Source organism: Rhamphochromis sp. 'chilingali', assembly GCF_963969265.1.
Source record: "Rhamphochromis sp. 'chilingali' genome assembly, chromosome: 1".
Classification (NCBI taxonomy): Eukaryota; Metazoa; Chordata; class Actinopteri; order Cichliformes; family Cichlidae; genus Rhamphochromis; species Rhamphochromis sp. 'chilingali'.
In genome coordinates, this window is record NC_137929.1 from 35,273,981 (window position 1) to 35,291,076 (window position 17,096).

Consider the following 17,096-nt stretch of genomic DNA (forward strand, 5'->3'; position numbering starts at 1 on the left):
CAGTTTAAAGATGTTTGAATGTGTACTACCTTGTTTTAATGAATCACATTAAAAACACACTTACATTTTCTAAGACCTCCTGGTCTCAACCAATGGACTCCAGCAGGCTCCATCCTGAAAGGATGAGGAGGGTCAGACGAGCATATTGTCTTTCATGGAAGTTACATCACTCTTATAGTTAGACACGAATAGAAATGTAAAGTTCAGAGATTGAGCTCGCACTTATTTAATATAAATTTAATCTTTGGTATTGGGGTCCAGACTTCTGATGCTGGGAAGATGACTGACTATGAAGCGTAGAGCCATCATCAGCATCAGCTATCCTATTTGGCTGCTGAGTGAAGCAGCATCTGTCTTTACCATCTAGTACCATGAGGTTAATATTTTTAATCAAACAGAATGACTACTTTGGAGGGTATTAGGACTAGTATACATTTACAGTGGTTATTAGACACAGTATGTTGGTAAATTTGTAGTTTTTAGTTTTTCTAAATAAATGATCAACAATTGAAAAGTGGATGTTAAAGACAGATATTCATAAATAATTGGGATTTTTTTGATCAAAAACTTGAAACATTTAAAAAAAAAAAATACAAATAAAACAGAATGCAATGATTTGCAAATTTCATAAACCCACATTTTATTCTTAATAGAAAATAGAGAACATATCAAATCTTTAACCTGAAAAAACATAGTTTTAAGAAAAATATTAGCTCATTTTAAATTTAACAGCAGCGACACATCTCAGAAATGTTGGGACAAGGACAACATAAGGCTAGAAAAGTAAGTGGTACCAAAAAGAGGGAAAAAGATAAAAATTTTGCAATTAATTAGGCTAATTAGCAAATGGTCATTACCATGGGTATAAAAAGGATATCTTAGAGAAGATCGAAAGAGGTTTAGTGGCATGCAGATCAATAATGAAATATCAATTCTTCTGAAACCAAATATTTATGTTTTAGAATCAATTTTCATATTAAAATTTTTAAAATTTTTGTATTGTGGTAAATTTGTAGTTTATGATTAACAGGAACACATTGGAAAGTAATGTTGGGATTTAAATATATATTCTTAGTGCTTATCCATCCATCCATCCATTCGCTTCCACTTATCCTTTTCAGGGTCGCGGGGGGCGCTGGAGCCTATCCCAGCTGTCATGGGATAGTGCTTATTTGCTGATTATATTGTTTTATGTATAAGAGAGGGCCAGCTTTGAGTCTAGGTCATAGACTGACAGGAAACTGCATGCTTTTGCAGAGCGTATGAGGTGCAGACAGAAAGTGAAGCTCTGACGAGACGAGAACTATGTTAAGGGTGACAGGTTGCCCTGGCAACAGACTTTAGAAAGAGGAAGTGCAAAGCTGCACCGGAAATTTGACACAAAGAAAAAGAGGAACTAGTAATATATAAGGAGTTGTTTGTATCGAAACTGTGTGTGACATGCTGCAGAATATATAGTGAGACTGGCTGCTGCTGCCCCAGACTTGAGCTGGCGTTTCTGTGTGTGCTCAATCTCCATTTTCTGAAAAATGTAAAATTAAAGATCATTTTTTGAGTTAGACCACTTTGAGCCCAGTCTTTCTTTGCCGTCAAAAGAATACAAAGAACTGAATTTAATAGTAACTATATCATTGGGATTGCTTAAATGATTGGAACTAATTCTTCTTCCACCTGTAATAGTGATACTATCCAGGTACAGAGGGAGAAAATGTGGAGCTGTTGGGGACGTGTGGCACTGCTGCTGAATTCTGGAAAGTGATTTACGTCTAGGCTTAGGTTTTTGTGTTAATGCTTATATGACAGGAATTCACTGCATCCTTAAAGCTACAGAATTCCATTTTTCAAGTTGTAGAGCACTGAAAGTGGATTATATAAATTAGGTATCATTAAAACAGACATTATATTTTAGAATAATGTTCATCTAAAATTGGGAAAGACTGAATATCTCATCGTATACAGTACACAATATTATAAAAAATATTCAGAGAATTTGGAGAAATCTTTTTTGCAAGGGACAATATTTTATGTTTACTTTTACTATATTTTAACACAATATAGCTCATTTTTACCACTTATATTTTCAAAACAGGCTTCACGTTCAATGTATTTGAGGGAACCTATTATTTCATATCACTGCGCACATTCCAGACATCAAACTAATTTGAACTTAGAAGTAACAATATATAAAAGACAATTTCTAACACATAGATATACCAATAGGATTGTATTCTATCATCAGTGGTTATCATAAACTTAAGATTTAAGTATCATTCATAGCATTATACTCTAGGTAGTGCTACAGAAGAGCGAGCATAAAGGGAGTGATGTAGCAGGTCGCTTTAAATACAACATTTCTAACAGCTCAACAAATATCAGGAAACACAAAAGAGTTTATGTGCAGTTTTTCAGATACTATGTCTGCTTGCTATAGGTACAGCTAAAGCAAGCAAATATAGTATCATTTCACATCTCATTAAAAGACTGCATGAAAACACATGGCAGGCAGTGAACCTATGACCCAACACTGTGAAGGCCCTACTGTACAGTGCTGTGCACAATTCACGTTTCAGATCATCAAACATATTTTAAAGTTGGACAAAGTAAATATAAAATGCAGTTTTTTAAATGACAATTTAATTTATTGAGAGAATACTGCCATCCCAAAGGATCCTGGCCCTGTGTGAAAAAGATATCTCCCTGCTAAATGATTAACTAGCTATGACTAACCACAATTTTTGGAAAACCAAGTACAGTTTCACTAGCCACACCTAGGCCTGATTACTGCTAGACATGTTCAGTCAAGAAAATACTTAAATAGAAGCCATCTGACAAAGTGAAGTAGGCTAAAAGATCTCAAAAAGCGACACATCATGCTGCGATCTAAAGAAACTCAAGAATAGATGAAAAACAAAGCCTCAATCAGTCTGGAGGCTTTGAGATTCCAGCAAACCACAAATCATCCAGGAGGTCACAAAACAATAATCAATAAGAAAGAAAATGGACATCCATAACAGAGTCCCATGTTTAAAACCACAGCTGACGAAAAAGAACAAATTTCCCAAAAACATCTCCATGATTCCCCAAGATTTTTGGGGAAAATATTCTGTAGAATGACAAGAGAAAAGTTACACTTTCTAGAACGTTTGAGTCCTGTTACATCTGGCGTAAAAATTAACACAACATTTCATAAAAAGAGCATCATACCAACAGTCAAACATGGTGGTGGTAGTGGGGTGGTAGTGGGGCTGCTTCAGGACATATATGACTTGCCATAATTGATGGACTCTGCTTTCTACCTGTTCATGCCCTGAAGCTCAAATGCACTTGGTTTATGAAACAGCAAAATGATCTGAAACACACCAGCAAGATCACCTCTGAATGGCAAAAATAAATACTGTTAAGATTTTGGAGTGACCTGGTGACAATCAGGACTTAAATCCAATTTAGATGCTTTTGCATGATCTTAAAAAGGCTATTCATGCTCAAAGAACCTTCAATGTGGCTGAATTACAACAATTCTGCAAAGAAGAGTCGGCCAAAATTCCTCTCAAGGGATTACCCATTGCAAGTTATTGCAAATTCTTGCTTGGAGTTCTGGCTGCCAGTAGCGGCACAAGTACTTCTTAGGTTTAGGGAGCAATTATTTTTTCAGACAGGGCTAAGTAGATTTGGATAACCTTTTTTCCTAAAAACAAAAAACAAAAACAACCCTTAAAAACTCATTAAAAAACTGCATTTAGTATTTACTTGGCTTATCTTTGTCTTATCTAAAAATTTGTTTGACAATCCCAAAGATCAAATATGCAAAAAAGAAAAAATAAATACATCAAGAAAGAGCCAAACACTTTTTCACAGCACAGCATATTGGGAAAAGAATGTAAAAGATCGAGCTGTTAGGCAGAAGGGAAAGAGGAAGACCTTCATGGATGTAGTGAAGGAGGAGCTGGTAGAAATGCCCTTCAAAGAGTTAGAAAATCATTAAACTTAGGATTTAGCACACAAAGCAGTAAAATAAACATTTTCATTCAAATAATTATTTCATCCTTGAATGTGCTTGCTGCACTGCTTTTTATTTCTAAAGTGATGGCTGCACTTTAGAAATAAGCTCGGAAACTTTAAACTGAATACATTTGAACATCAAAGATTACTGTATCACATTCTAATAAAGGAGACATGGACATCCCTTTATTTTGTCAGCAGGTCAGAGTGAAATTAATTGTATTAACTGAACATGTATTCTTGGTGTATGTCCTAAGTTTTAATAGGGTTTGGGGGATGCCTCACAGTGGTAAACATAAATATAACCGTTTTTTTGAGAAATGTTTCTGCCATCAAATTCAAAATGGCATTAGAAAAAAAATGTTATATTTTCAATTTTCAATTCTGAATAAAATATGGGTTTATAAGATTTTTACAAATCATTGATTCTGTTTCTATTGACAGTTTAACTTTTTGTGAATTGCGGTTGTACATTCTTACAAGTAAAATATATATTTTTTGTCTAAAGCAGATAAAACTACCTTCTAAATACTTTAACTAAAATCAGCATTAACCGTGTAATGCTATAAATTAAAAATGCATTGATTAATGGAAATCCAGTCATAACTCTAAAGTGATTTCCAATGCAATATTGCTGTTAACAGAGCCTAACTATAACTAAAGCTGTTAACCTAGGGCAACTCTGTAGTCAGAAAATATCTTCCCTCCCATTCAGCATTACTAAGTTTTTGATTGTAGTTTCCAGTATTAGATTCTTCCCCTTGTCAATGATTACAGTGACTGTGCAGTCATTGGATTGGCTCATCTAATTTTCTTCTGGCCTTAGTGAACCAAACAAACAGATCAGCATCACTGGGATTTGCTGATCCCGGGTTACCCATTGATCTGTAATTTCAATACTTTTGTCCCTGACACTCCGTTAAGTTTAGGAATTATTTCCATGTTTTTCACTCTTGCATACAGAAATTTTCACAGTCAGGCTCCTGTGTCTGTAGACAGTTTCCACTATCACTGTTCATTTTGCTCTCTTAGTTCAAATAGCCTAAATTTACTATCTGTCCCACAAATCTGTCTATGGTAATCGAGATTTTAAATCTCTACCACTTTCTAAGTTTTTTTGTTTATTTCTCAGTTTGTACAATTTTTAGTTTCTTCTGCTTCTCTCACTGCATCATAGTCTGCCCCACCATAAATGCAAGCACAGGATGCAAGAAAGAGAGATGAGAAGAGAGGCGTCAAGACAACAGGTGTTTACCAAAATCAGGCAACCTGGAGTATGAATTGTTTTGCTACAGCACAATTACAGCTGTATTTTATGATCTCAGATCTATTAGTGCTTTTTTCAAAACACATTCTTAGGTCTACTTGACAGGATTATCATGCTTTTTCAAATTTTAATCTCTCTCTCACTCACACACACACACACACACACACACACACACACACACACACACACACACACACACACACACACACACACACACACACACACACACACACACGACAAATTTAAATAACTAAAAAAACATCTGAATAAGAAGTATGGTTGGTTTATAGTTCTATCTCCATTTTTATATTTTAGTTGTAGCCACACTTCTTTTACATTGAAGATAAAAAGAATACACCTGTGCATCCTGATGCCTTTAGCTCCTAATTTTAGCTCCTAGAAATTCTGTATCATTTATGTCCAGTTTTGCCTTCATAGTGTAGTGGTTAAGACTTTTGTTTGGCAAGTGAAAAGTTGCTGGTTCAGTTTCAGCCATAGACTCAAATCCCTTTCGGGTTTGCATCATGGAGGGCAGAAAACTCTGCCAAATCAAAAATGCACAACTACCTGCTGTGGTGACCCTTATGACATGAAGCAGGCAAAATTAGCTTCTTTTGCTTTACTGTATGCCAGGCACATGCAGGACGGGGGGCTTAAGCACCTGCACCTTTCCTCTTGGATGCCCCAAGTGCCCTTTTCTTGAGGCATTTTTGTGTGCGTATGGAGTCCTGCCTGTGTCCCTCAATAATATTTAACTATTAATCTCTATTAATCGGGCAGCACGGTGCAGTGATTAGCACTGCTGGCTCACAGCAAGAAGGTCCGAAGTTTAATTCCATCACCTGGCTGCGGCTTTTCTGTGCAGAGTTTGCATGTTCTTTTGCAGCAGCAACGCCTCAACAGCAACATTGTATCCCATCAGGTAAAACATAGGCTATGTTTTCTTTGCATTGTCCCCGCTTGATGAGTAGTATGATGCGATTCCATATTACATTCTTGATGAATGTGGGTTGTTGTTATTCAGCCTGGTTCTCTGTGCCCCTTTTTAACTTTGAGCACCCGTCCCTTCAAACATCTCTACACGGTCCTGGTGTATGGTATATATCAGCCTTGCCAAGCATTTTGTGACTCTTGTCTGTGGAAATGCTATAAATAAATAAATACATAAATACTATCTTGCTGCCTTGCTTTTCAGTACAGGAAGCAGTAAGTAAAGAAAAGATCTAGCTAAATTGTCCTTGCTTTCAGTCTCTTTGCTAAGTTAGGTTAGCATGACTTAATAATCAGTCATTCTTTCCATACCTGAGTTTTTCCAGTTTCCAGCCTGGGTCCTTCATTCCAGCCAACAGCAGCTTAATTCCTGAGTCTCCTGGATGATTGTAGCTCAGATCCAGCTCTCTCAGATGGGAGGGGTTGGAGGTAAGAGCTGAAGCCAGTGAAGTACAGCCTTGCTCTGTGATCAGACAGCCTGACAGACTGCAAACACACAAAATAACAATTCACCTATGATTACTTAACTGTTTGTGTGTGTGTGTGTGTGTGTGTGTGTGTGTGTGTGTGTGTGTTTTTATGACTGATAAAAACACCCCCCCCCTTTTTTTTTGGGGGGGGGGGGGGGTCAGATACAATGAATCCATCAATTAAATTCAACATCATTTATATGTGACAAGTCACAACACATGACATCAGTTGCCTCAAATTGTTTAATAATGCACATAAACTTTTCTAAACTCTAGAAACTGAAAGTCTGAACTCTGGGAGCAAAGTGCCCTGTTGGGATAATATGATCTTTATGGTATGAAGCAACCTAATCATTCAGGACTTTGTACTTGAGAAGAATTATTTTAAAATCCGCTCTTATTAGGGATCCTATAAAAAGAAACTAACATGGATAAATGATCTCTCTTTCAGAACCTGTTATTTTCACTCAACTGAAGGCTTTTCAGGGAGCTTTAAGAATAGGCTGATGATAATAAATTATAATAGTCCAGCCTGGAAGTAACATGCATGATCTAGTTTTTCAGTAGCACCCTGAAACAGGATGTTTCTAAGTATAAATATAAGATGAAAGATGACAGTACTACATATTTGTTTAACATGCATGCTGAAACAAATATCCTGGTCAAAAGTGACTCCAAGATTTCTCCAGTATTACTCACAGAGGCCAAGGTAATGCCATTCAGGCTAAGTATCTAGTTATACACCACGTTTCTGAGATTTTTATGGCCAAATACAATAACCTAATTTTTTCAGAATTTAGGGGAAGGAAATTAAGGGTCATCCAAGCGTTTATGTCTGTAAGACATATCTGTAGTTTATAACTAACTGATTTGTGCCATCTGTCTTCATGGATAAAGATAACTGGGTCCATCTCCATGAAAATGTAAGCAATGTGTTCTAAAAATAATTGCCTAAGATAAGATAAGATAAGATAACCTTTATGTTAGGTTTTGTATTGTTGATTGTCATTTATGCTTAGAAATATCTACTTATATATGCTTAGGAGTTTTATAATTAGTTGTAGATTGGTAGAGGTTTGATCCTTGATAGTCTGCAAACTTTGTGTGCATTAGAGAGCACTCTGGGAGCACGAGAGAGGTCGTACCTTGTCTTATTGTTTTACGGTAGGATTAACGTAGCTACGTCTGTTCTAGTCTAAGTGCTTTTTGTTTAGATGAACTGCTGGACTTCCTCACCGTGTTATCTAGGGTGAACCATCTAGGGTGAGGGGGAGACTACCCTCTTCCTGACCAAGGATGTACTTTTTGTGCTTTCATGTTATATGACCCTTTGATCAGCAGGACCCCCCCCACACACAGTATTCTTTGTTCACATGTATACCTATGTAAGATGCTATATGTTAATGACCCTATGCATATTCATGTAACCACAATAAAAAGAGTGCTATGGGGAACCTGGCTGAGAGTCTGACGGAGGTCAAGTGGTGGAACGACACTTGGCTCCAGGCAGGTCTCCCTGATGCATGAGTAACAAGAAGAACTTTGCCTACTTCGTGTCTTGCTTGCTGTGTAATTATATTGCCTTCAACGTTCCAGCGAATAGGTTCAAGCTACAAACCTATCACTTTATTAGTACCATGCGTGGGAAATTTGTTTTGTTACAGCAGTGGACAGTGCAAAGTTGCATAGAAAAATTAGAGAAAAACACTGGAATAAGATCGCAATAAGATACTGTACACAATAGAATAGAATAAAATAAAATACTATATACAATCGAATAAAATAGAATACAAATGCTATATACAATATGGGTATAATACAACGATGCCAGCAAGAGTATTGCACTTAGTGTTATTGCTATTGCACATGTGTGGATGTGTGTGTTTGATCAGTTGAAGTCTTTGTTGTGGAGTCTGACAGCGGTGGGGAGGAAAGACCTGCAAAATCTCTCTGTCCCACACCGTGGGTGCCGCAGCCTGCCACTGAAGGAGCTGCTCAGTGCTGTCAGAGTCTCCTGACAGGGAAGCATGTATAACATAAGAAGTATTGGTCCCAGCACAGACCCTTGTGCAACTCCAGGAATCACAAAAGTTAATCATAATTTGAATGAAAAAAATTTGAATTTTAAAGATATGATTCAAATCAGTGGCATTTATTTAATGCCATATCCTATAATATGACTGATTTTATTCACAGTTGTAAAATGTTGAAGTCAGCAGTAACAAATGTGGCACTAAGGCCATAATAAAATCAGCAGTAATTTCACTAGTGATGTTTCTGTGTTATGATGAACCCTAACTAAATCCTAATTGAAAGTCTTCCTCCGCCAATGATAACACAGCTCTAATCAGAATTTTTGAAATTAATGGAGAGTTGAAAGTTGGTCTATAATTAGCTGGATCAAGTACAGGCTTTTTAAGTAATTTACTTACCCCCACCAATAAAGCCAGTGGTCATAGCTGGTTATCTTATGTCACAATTAAATTTCCAGATATTTTTGTGTTATTAATTTTTGTTCAAATCTCAGTGACCCCAACCTCAAGGCCAAGGCCAGAGATCTGGCTTTGTGAAAATCTTTTGAATGCAGTAGTACAAGAAGGAAGTCACCTAGGATTTTTAAATTGATACCATAAGTGCATCTACTAAAAATCTTAGACAAGTTTGAATCTCAGTGACCTTGACCGCAAGGTCGGAGGTTTACTGCAAATCTACAATAACTTGAGAACAAAGCGACACAGAATTTGGAAACTGATACCATATGTTTTGTTTATTAGGAGGCTGAGATGTAGCACTGGGAGTCGTCAGTACTTTTGGATATCTGTAGCTTCTCATGTTTGACTTCTTTTTGGACATGGTATTCTAACTAAAACAGTTTTTTACTTTATACTGGAATTCTGCATCGGGGTCCAAATGCTTAATGAATCCTTAATAATTAAAGAAATTGGTCAGCATGAGTGCAAAATAAATCTAAATCTCTATATAGATTAATGCATTAATGCATGAAAAACCATGTTTTTCTTAATTGTCATGCTTATTGGTGCCCTTTAACCACTTCAAAACAAAAAAGTAAAACAAATACCAAAAAAAACCCAGACAAACAAAAAAAATGAATACGAAAACAATTAAAACAAGGCCTAATAATACACCCAAAGGTAATTAAAATGTCACTGGATAAAAGGTTTAGCTATTTATGCAATAATATAAATTGATTAATCAGATTTAAAATCATCATCAATGGAAAAGTCTGAATCCTTACCTGAGAAATTCCACTGTACAATGTGGACTCTTCAGGCCAGCACATAGAAGGATCACGCCTACATCCTGCAGGTCATTGTTACTCAGATCCAGCTCTGTCAGACTAGAGGATGGTGAGCTGAGAACTGATGACAGAGGTTCACAGGTTCTCTCAGAGAGATTACAGCCATTTAGTCTGAAAAATCAATAACATTTTACCAACATTTTCTCCACAACTAATTCTTGATTAACAAAATAACTTTGGAACAAGTTTGGAACAAACACAAAATACTTTAAATCTGCATAGTAAAAGCACAATTACAATCGTAACTGAAACAACGGAGGAGCTGGTAGACGATGAGTTGATCTGATACCCAGTAATGGGCCAGTATTGTTGATACTGATACTTTTAACTTAAAAAGACAGCTTGTGTAGGGAAAATCAGTCTGTGATGATTTATGAGGTGAATATTGATTAATATGCACACTTTGGAGTTTTTGCTGTTTTATATGTGCCAAGAAAATTAAAGTCCCTTGACTTAGCAGTGACCACAAAAAAGCATTATATTCAGATTTTAACAGTTCATGTTTGAGATACAGTTTTCTGTTTCAATAAAACAATTAATTTAACAAATTTCAGTAGACTGAATATAATATTTGACTGTCTGAATATAGTTTATGGGTAAAGAGTCTGCTGAAGAAACAAATATAATCACCAATATCACTTAAATTAACATTCAAATTAACATCAACTAATGCTGATTACCCAGCATAAGTCATGGCTGAAACATTACCTTTGCCACTCTGAGTTACCTGAGTTGCCAGTCACCTCAGAGTGTCTCTGTGCTTGTAGTTTTGGTCTGAGAGATTTAACCTCTCAGACCAAAACTTGTCCATTTTATGGCTGTTTTCATTTACAGCCATAAAATGGACAGGATGCTCCTCTTTCTCTGTGTCATTATGATCTCTTTCACTGAAGCCTGCTCAGTGTCTCTGGGCCACATGAAAGCAAGACAACAAAGCACAGTGGTGCAGGGGAGGAGCGGAATGAGCAAAGCGTGTGTGCTGATGTGAAAGGACTGGTGTTTCCACAAACATGTCTACTTTTTCTATTAACTTTTTTATTTATAATTTTTCTAGGGAACAAATAGAGAAAAGAAAAAGGAAGAAAAAGTAACCAGAGGTGATGGGATAAGACATAAATCTAAATCTAAATGAAAAACATGCTTCTTGCAAAAAGTATTATGAATTGATCTCACGGGCTAAATGACAACAGCTTTTCTCCACCTTTATTACTCCCAATTCTTTTTGGAGCTGCACAGAATACATCGTGTTCTATGGTATGTATGTGTTTGACAGTACTGGCTAGTGGTAATACCAAAGCATGTATCAAGCAATACAACTACTGTGTTTGTACAGTGGCAAGGTGCCAAGTTGTAGTTATTGGAAAACACAACTTTCGCATTTGTGCTGAGAGGAGGAGGGGAGACTGTCTTTGATGTTGTTTGTGTGTTTCCACTTTTGGCTCATCATTACCCAATAAACAATTGAACCACTGATAAAAAAAGGAAAGTTTCTCTGGTCTAAAATAATCTTGATCATATAACACAAAATAAGATAAATATTTTTCCTTTTTTTGTTTCCACTTTTGCTCAGCTCTAATTTGAGTTAATAATATTCCTGTTTCTTTCTGAAGTACTCTTAGGACCTTTTTTCACATTAATTAACTTCATGCATTTTATTTAATAAAGTTTGCACAGTTCACACAGGTAAAAAGTTCTCCAACTATCATAAGCTCTTGTATTTCTTAAATAAAACTTTCACTTTTATTTTATGTTTTTCACTTATACTTCCTTTCACAAAAGATTTTTGTAAATTGACATACTGTATAAGTCAGTTATCCCAAAAGGTTGATTCTGTTTATCTGGATGTAGCATTTTCAGTAGGAGAAATGATCTTACAATGTTGTGATTGCAGCCATTCCCCAATTCTCTGTGAATGGTACCCATGGCCATTGATCAATGGTCTTTGATCAGCAGTTGTTGATCAATGGTCATGAGAATTTGCATATTAATAATCAAGGAACTGACATCCCAGCCCATTGTTCATTCAGTGGTGCTAGTTTCAGTCATTATGCAAATGTACTATTTATAAGGTTGTGGGGAAACCTGCAGTCAGCTGAGACTGAAAAAGTCACCTGGAAGAGTGACGAAACATTTCTCCTATGGGCTCAAATTGTGGTCATAAATATTTTGTACTTGTAAATCACTTTTGTACTTGTAAATCAGGATTTGTATGTGTAAAAAGAATTGGCTTTTATTTAGCATTAGCAGCACATGCTGCGTCCGATGTGAAAGGACCTTTATGCTGCGCACTGTGACTCACAGCAAGGGTCCCGGGTCAGCCCTGACTTTGTGTTAAACTAATCCTAAAGTAATAATGGTATTTCTAACCACTTATATACCACAACTTTATCCTTTCAACAGCTACTGAAAGTTAGGGGACCTAGCTTCTATCGGATATTTATATAGAGATCCCCCAGCTTCAAACTATATTACCCTTCAAGGACCTGCAGTTCAAAAAAGTGCCCCTCCGACAGCCAAACCCATCTGTTCCCTGATTGGATAGTTAAATTTGTGATTGACATGACATTGACTAATCAGATGAAAGGAAGAAAAATAGGGTCAAAATTCGTACTTGTAACTTGAAACTTGAGTGCAGAGTTTTGCACGTATTTTTTGGCTAAGTCTACACACAAATCTTTTTACACATACAAATCCTGATTTACAAGTACAAAAGTGATTTACAAGTACAAAATATTTATGACCACAATTTGAGCCCATATTCTCCCACTGAAAACGCTACGTCCAGATGAACAGAATCAACCTTTTGGGATTTAGTTACCTGGATGATTGAGCATGCATCACGATATAAGTCAATCATATTTTTTTTTAATAATCAAATTTACTGGAACATATATATGCTTCTCTTTTATCCAGTTAGCATTGTACCTAGGGATGGGTACCAGTATGCCATTATGGCACCGGTTCTGACATAAACGGTAGTAACCAGACTGAAAAGCAGCTCACATTTCGGTGCTTTATTTTGGTGCTTTTTTTTTCCTGAGATGTGATACACTTCAGATTCTAGCCAATCATTTTACGTTTCCAAGGATAGTAGGCGGGCCCAGGTACGTACGTTCTTTTAGAGCAGAGCTACAGATTAACGGTCAAAAGTCTGGCTGTGCTTCACAGCAAAAGATGCAAACTCAGCAGCCTGCAACAAGTGCTTTAAGGTGATACTGTGATACTGTGCAAAGGAGGTAACACCTCGAATCTGATGAAACACCCGGCGACGCATAGCGGGTTTTTTTTAAAGCCGAGAAATGCACCGTACCTACTGGGGGTGTGGTGCCTGTTATTGGACCCGGAGTTAGCAACATCCCCCAAGAACCCGAAGAGGAGAGTCCTGGCCCCTAGCTCTGTCAGTGTAGCAGAAATGATGATGGATGATGATGGCAGCAGCAGCCGTTCTTCTCTGCGTGAGTAGCTTAATGTTGTTCGTGTTTAATTTACGTTGTGTACTCTAACCACATTATTACATTAATGTATGTAAGGTAAACTAGCAAACACCATCGTGGATACATGCGGCTGTCTTCTTGTTTGATGGCAGATACTCCGTTCACTCTGGCCAAAAAGGCTAAAATGACCAAAGAAAAATTCGAAAACAGTTAAACATGAGAGGTTTTTGGACAAAGTTTGTGTTTTTTTTCCATTGTTTAAGCACTGCTTCTAGCCAAGAGTGATACCATATGTTAGAGTGAATTGTTAAATGTTTGTCATTTTTATGTTTACCATTTGTACATTGTTTTAACTCTGATGAAACTCCACTGTCCTTCCCCCCAGATTCTCGAGGTTCTAGGTGGGGGGCTGTAGTCTTTTATCACAGACACATCCTTGTGCTTTTGATGTAAGCTTCCTGCATTTACGACCCTTTGGTCAGCAGGAGGTCTGACACACACACACACACACACACACACACACACACACACACACACACACACACACACACACACACACACACACACACATTCTTACTTAAATACAGAAGTTCACACATATGCCTGTCTTAGAACCAAGGGGGCGTGGCTTTGTTCTGACGTGTTTTGTGTGAACTGTCTCTCAATAAAAGGCAGCAGGAGGAGGTCAGATCTGGAGGTCATTTTCGTGGTGGACACAGACGAGGCCTCCCTTGCGCAAATAATCGATCGATCGACTGTCTTGTTTTCTTCATGATGAATAAGTCTCTAGAATTAGCGGGGCTTGTGGAAACACAGACCCAACACCATATATGCCCTATAGCTGCAGAAAAGGCTAACATTGTTATCGTTTTACAAAAAAAAAAAACCAGTTAAACATGAGAGGTTTTTGGACAAAGTTTGTGTTCTCCATTCTTTAAGCACCGATTCGAGCACTGGTTCGAGCACCGGTTCGAGCACCGTTTAAGCACCGGTTTGGCACTGGTATCAGATAAAACCTAAACGATACCCATCCCTAATTGTACCTTATTTGGTGTCCAGATGTCAGAATTAAATTATCCAGTTCATTCTTTCACCACACTTTTTATCCAGGTTCCCTGCAATGCTTTTTAAATCCAGCAGATGTTGCAATTCAGCGACACACCAACACGGTGTTGACATAGTAAAGGGCAATGTACCACACACTAGGCATTACCCACTTGTCACTAATATTAACAAACTATGTGGCAATAGGTAATGGCAATAGCCAACACTTTGTAATGGCTTTTTTGCTTGCTGTCCATAGGATTTTCATGACATATTTGTCCGCTTTGCTTAGCCCATCTGGGGTATATCCTAAATACCCATCGATTTTCTTCCACTTATCTGGGGTTGGGTTGCAGAGGCAGCAGCCTAAGCAGAGAAATTCAGAGCTCTCTCCCCAGCCACTTCCTTAAGCTTACCCAGGGGAACAAAGAGGTGTTCCCAGGCCAGCTGAGACATATAATCTTTCTATCATGTCCTGGGTCTATCCTGGAGGACAGTTATTTCATTCAATTTTTTTAAAGACATCAGCAACCATTACACTGTTTTGGTTTTTTGAATTGTGCATGTGCTCTTGTTTTTGTTAAGTAGAATCACCATTTTAAAACTAAAGAATTGAGTACATCTTTACTTACAGAGTTTTGTTTGAGGCTTTGACTACTGGCAGCAGCTTCAGAAGAGCCTCTTCTGAAGCTGAGTATTTTTTCAGGTCAAAGACATCCAGATCTCTTTCTGATGACAGTAAGATGAAGACCAGAGCTGACCACTGAGCAGGAGACAACAGTTCTGTGGAGAGACTTCCAGAGCTCAGGGACTGTTGGATCTCCTCCACTAGAGAACAATCATTCAGTTCATTCAGACAGTGGAATAGATTGATGCTTTTTTCTGCAGACAGATTTTCACTGATCTTCTTCTTGATGTACTGAATTGTTTCATGATTGGTCTGTGAGCTATCTTCTGTCAGTGTCAGGAGATCTCGTAAGAGGGTCTGATTAGTCTGCAGTGAAAGACCCAAGAGGAAGCGAAGGAACAGGTCCAGGTATCCATGTGGACTCTGTAAGGCCTTGTCTACAGCATTTGGGTAGAAGTATTTTTCTACACACTCACTTCTATCAGACTTTTGAGAAACTGTTTGTTTTTCTTCCAGGCTATTAACTCCAGAGTTAACAAATGTCAGATGGACATGTAGAGCAGCCAGAAACTCCTGAACACTCAGATGGATGAAGCAGAACACCTTGTCCTGGTACAGTCCTCTTTCCTCTTTAAAGATCTGTGTGAACACTCCTGAGTACACTGAGGCTGCGCCGATATCAATGCCACACTCTGTCAGGTCTGATTCATAGAAGATCAGGTTGCCTTTCTGCAGCTGCTCAAAAGCCAGTTTTCCAAGTGACTCAATCATCTTCTTGTTGTCTGGAGTCCAGTGTGGGTCTGTCTCAGCTCCTCCTTCATACTTGACCTTTTTCACTTTTGTCTGAACCACCAGGAAGTGGATGTACATCTCAGTTAGGGTCTTGGGCAGCTCTCCTGCCTCTCTGGTTTTCACCACATCCTCTAGAACTGTAGCAGTGATCCAGCAAAAGACTGGGATGTGGCACATAATGTGGAGGCTTCGTGATATCTTGATATGGGAGATGATCCTCTTGGCCTGTTTCTTATCTCTGAATCTCTTCTTGAAATACTCCTCCTTCTGTTGGTCAGTGAACCCTCTGACTTCGGTCACCATGTCAATATATCTAGGAGGGATCTGACTAGCTGCTGCAGGTCGTGTGGTTATCCACAGGCGAGCAGATGGAAGCAGGTCCCCCCTGATGAGGTTTGTCAGCAGTATATCCACTGAGGTGGACTTTGCAGAGTCAGTTATGATTTTGGTTTTCTCAAAGTCCAGAGGAAGTCGACACTCATCAAGGCCATCAAAGATGAACACGATCTGGACGTTTTCAAAGCTACAGATTCCCGCTTCCTTGATTTCAGTAAAAAAATAATGAACAAGCTCCACCAAGCTGAACTTTTCCCCTTTCAACACATTCAACTCTCTGAAAGTGAATGGAAATGTGAATTCGATGTTCTTATTGGCTTTGTCTTCAGACCAATCCAAAGTAAACTTCTTTGTTAGGACTGTTTTCCCAATGCCAGCCACCCCCTTTGTCAGTACTGTTCTGATGGGTTTATCTCCTCCAGGTAAGGCTTTAAAGATATCTTCTTGTGTGATTGCCGTTTCTGGACTGTCAAGTTTCCTAGATGCTGTTTCAATTTGCCTGACCTCATGTTCATCATTGATCTCTGCAGCCCCTCCCTCTGTAATGTAGAGTTCTGTGTAGATTTGATTCAGAAAGGTTTGGTTTCCTGCTTTAGCAATCCCCTCAAACACACACTGGAACTTGTTCTTCAGGTTTAATTTAAGTGCACGCTGACCCCACTGTACACCTTTAGAGGAAGTTCCTAAAGGAAGAAATTGACAAAAAAATAAAATTGAAGAATTTACCAATTGCACATGACCCCCCACACCACAAAAAAAAAAAAAAAAAAATTTGAACACATGCCAGGCCATTTTGTGAAATGCTTGTTTAATAGAT

The 17,096-nt window shown here is 37.9% G+C and overlaps 1 protein-coding gene across 3 annotated transcripts in view; it reads right to left on the reverse strand.

Annotated features, from left to right (window-relative positions):
* LOC308392224 (protein NLRC3-like) overlaps positions 1 to 17,096 on the reverse strand; it is a 49,841-nt gene that overhangs the window by 2,280 nt on the left and 30,465 nt on the right. For all 3 annotated transcript variants that reach the window (XM_080875168.1, XM_080875167.1, XM_080875169.1), the window contains 4 exons: positions 15,156 to 16,962; positions 9,983 to 10,156; positions 6,569 to 6,742; positions 65 to 114 (listed from right to left, as the gene is read on the reverse strand). In XM_080875168.1, coding sequence (XP_080731294.1) covers positions 65 to 114; positions 6,569 to 6,742; positions 9,983 to 10,156; positions 15,156 to 16,962 — 2,205 coding nt within the window. The remainder of the gene's footprint in view (positions 1 to 64; positions 115 to 6,568; positions 6,743 to 9,982; positions 10,157 to 15,155; positions 16,963 to 17,096) is intronic.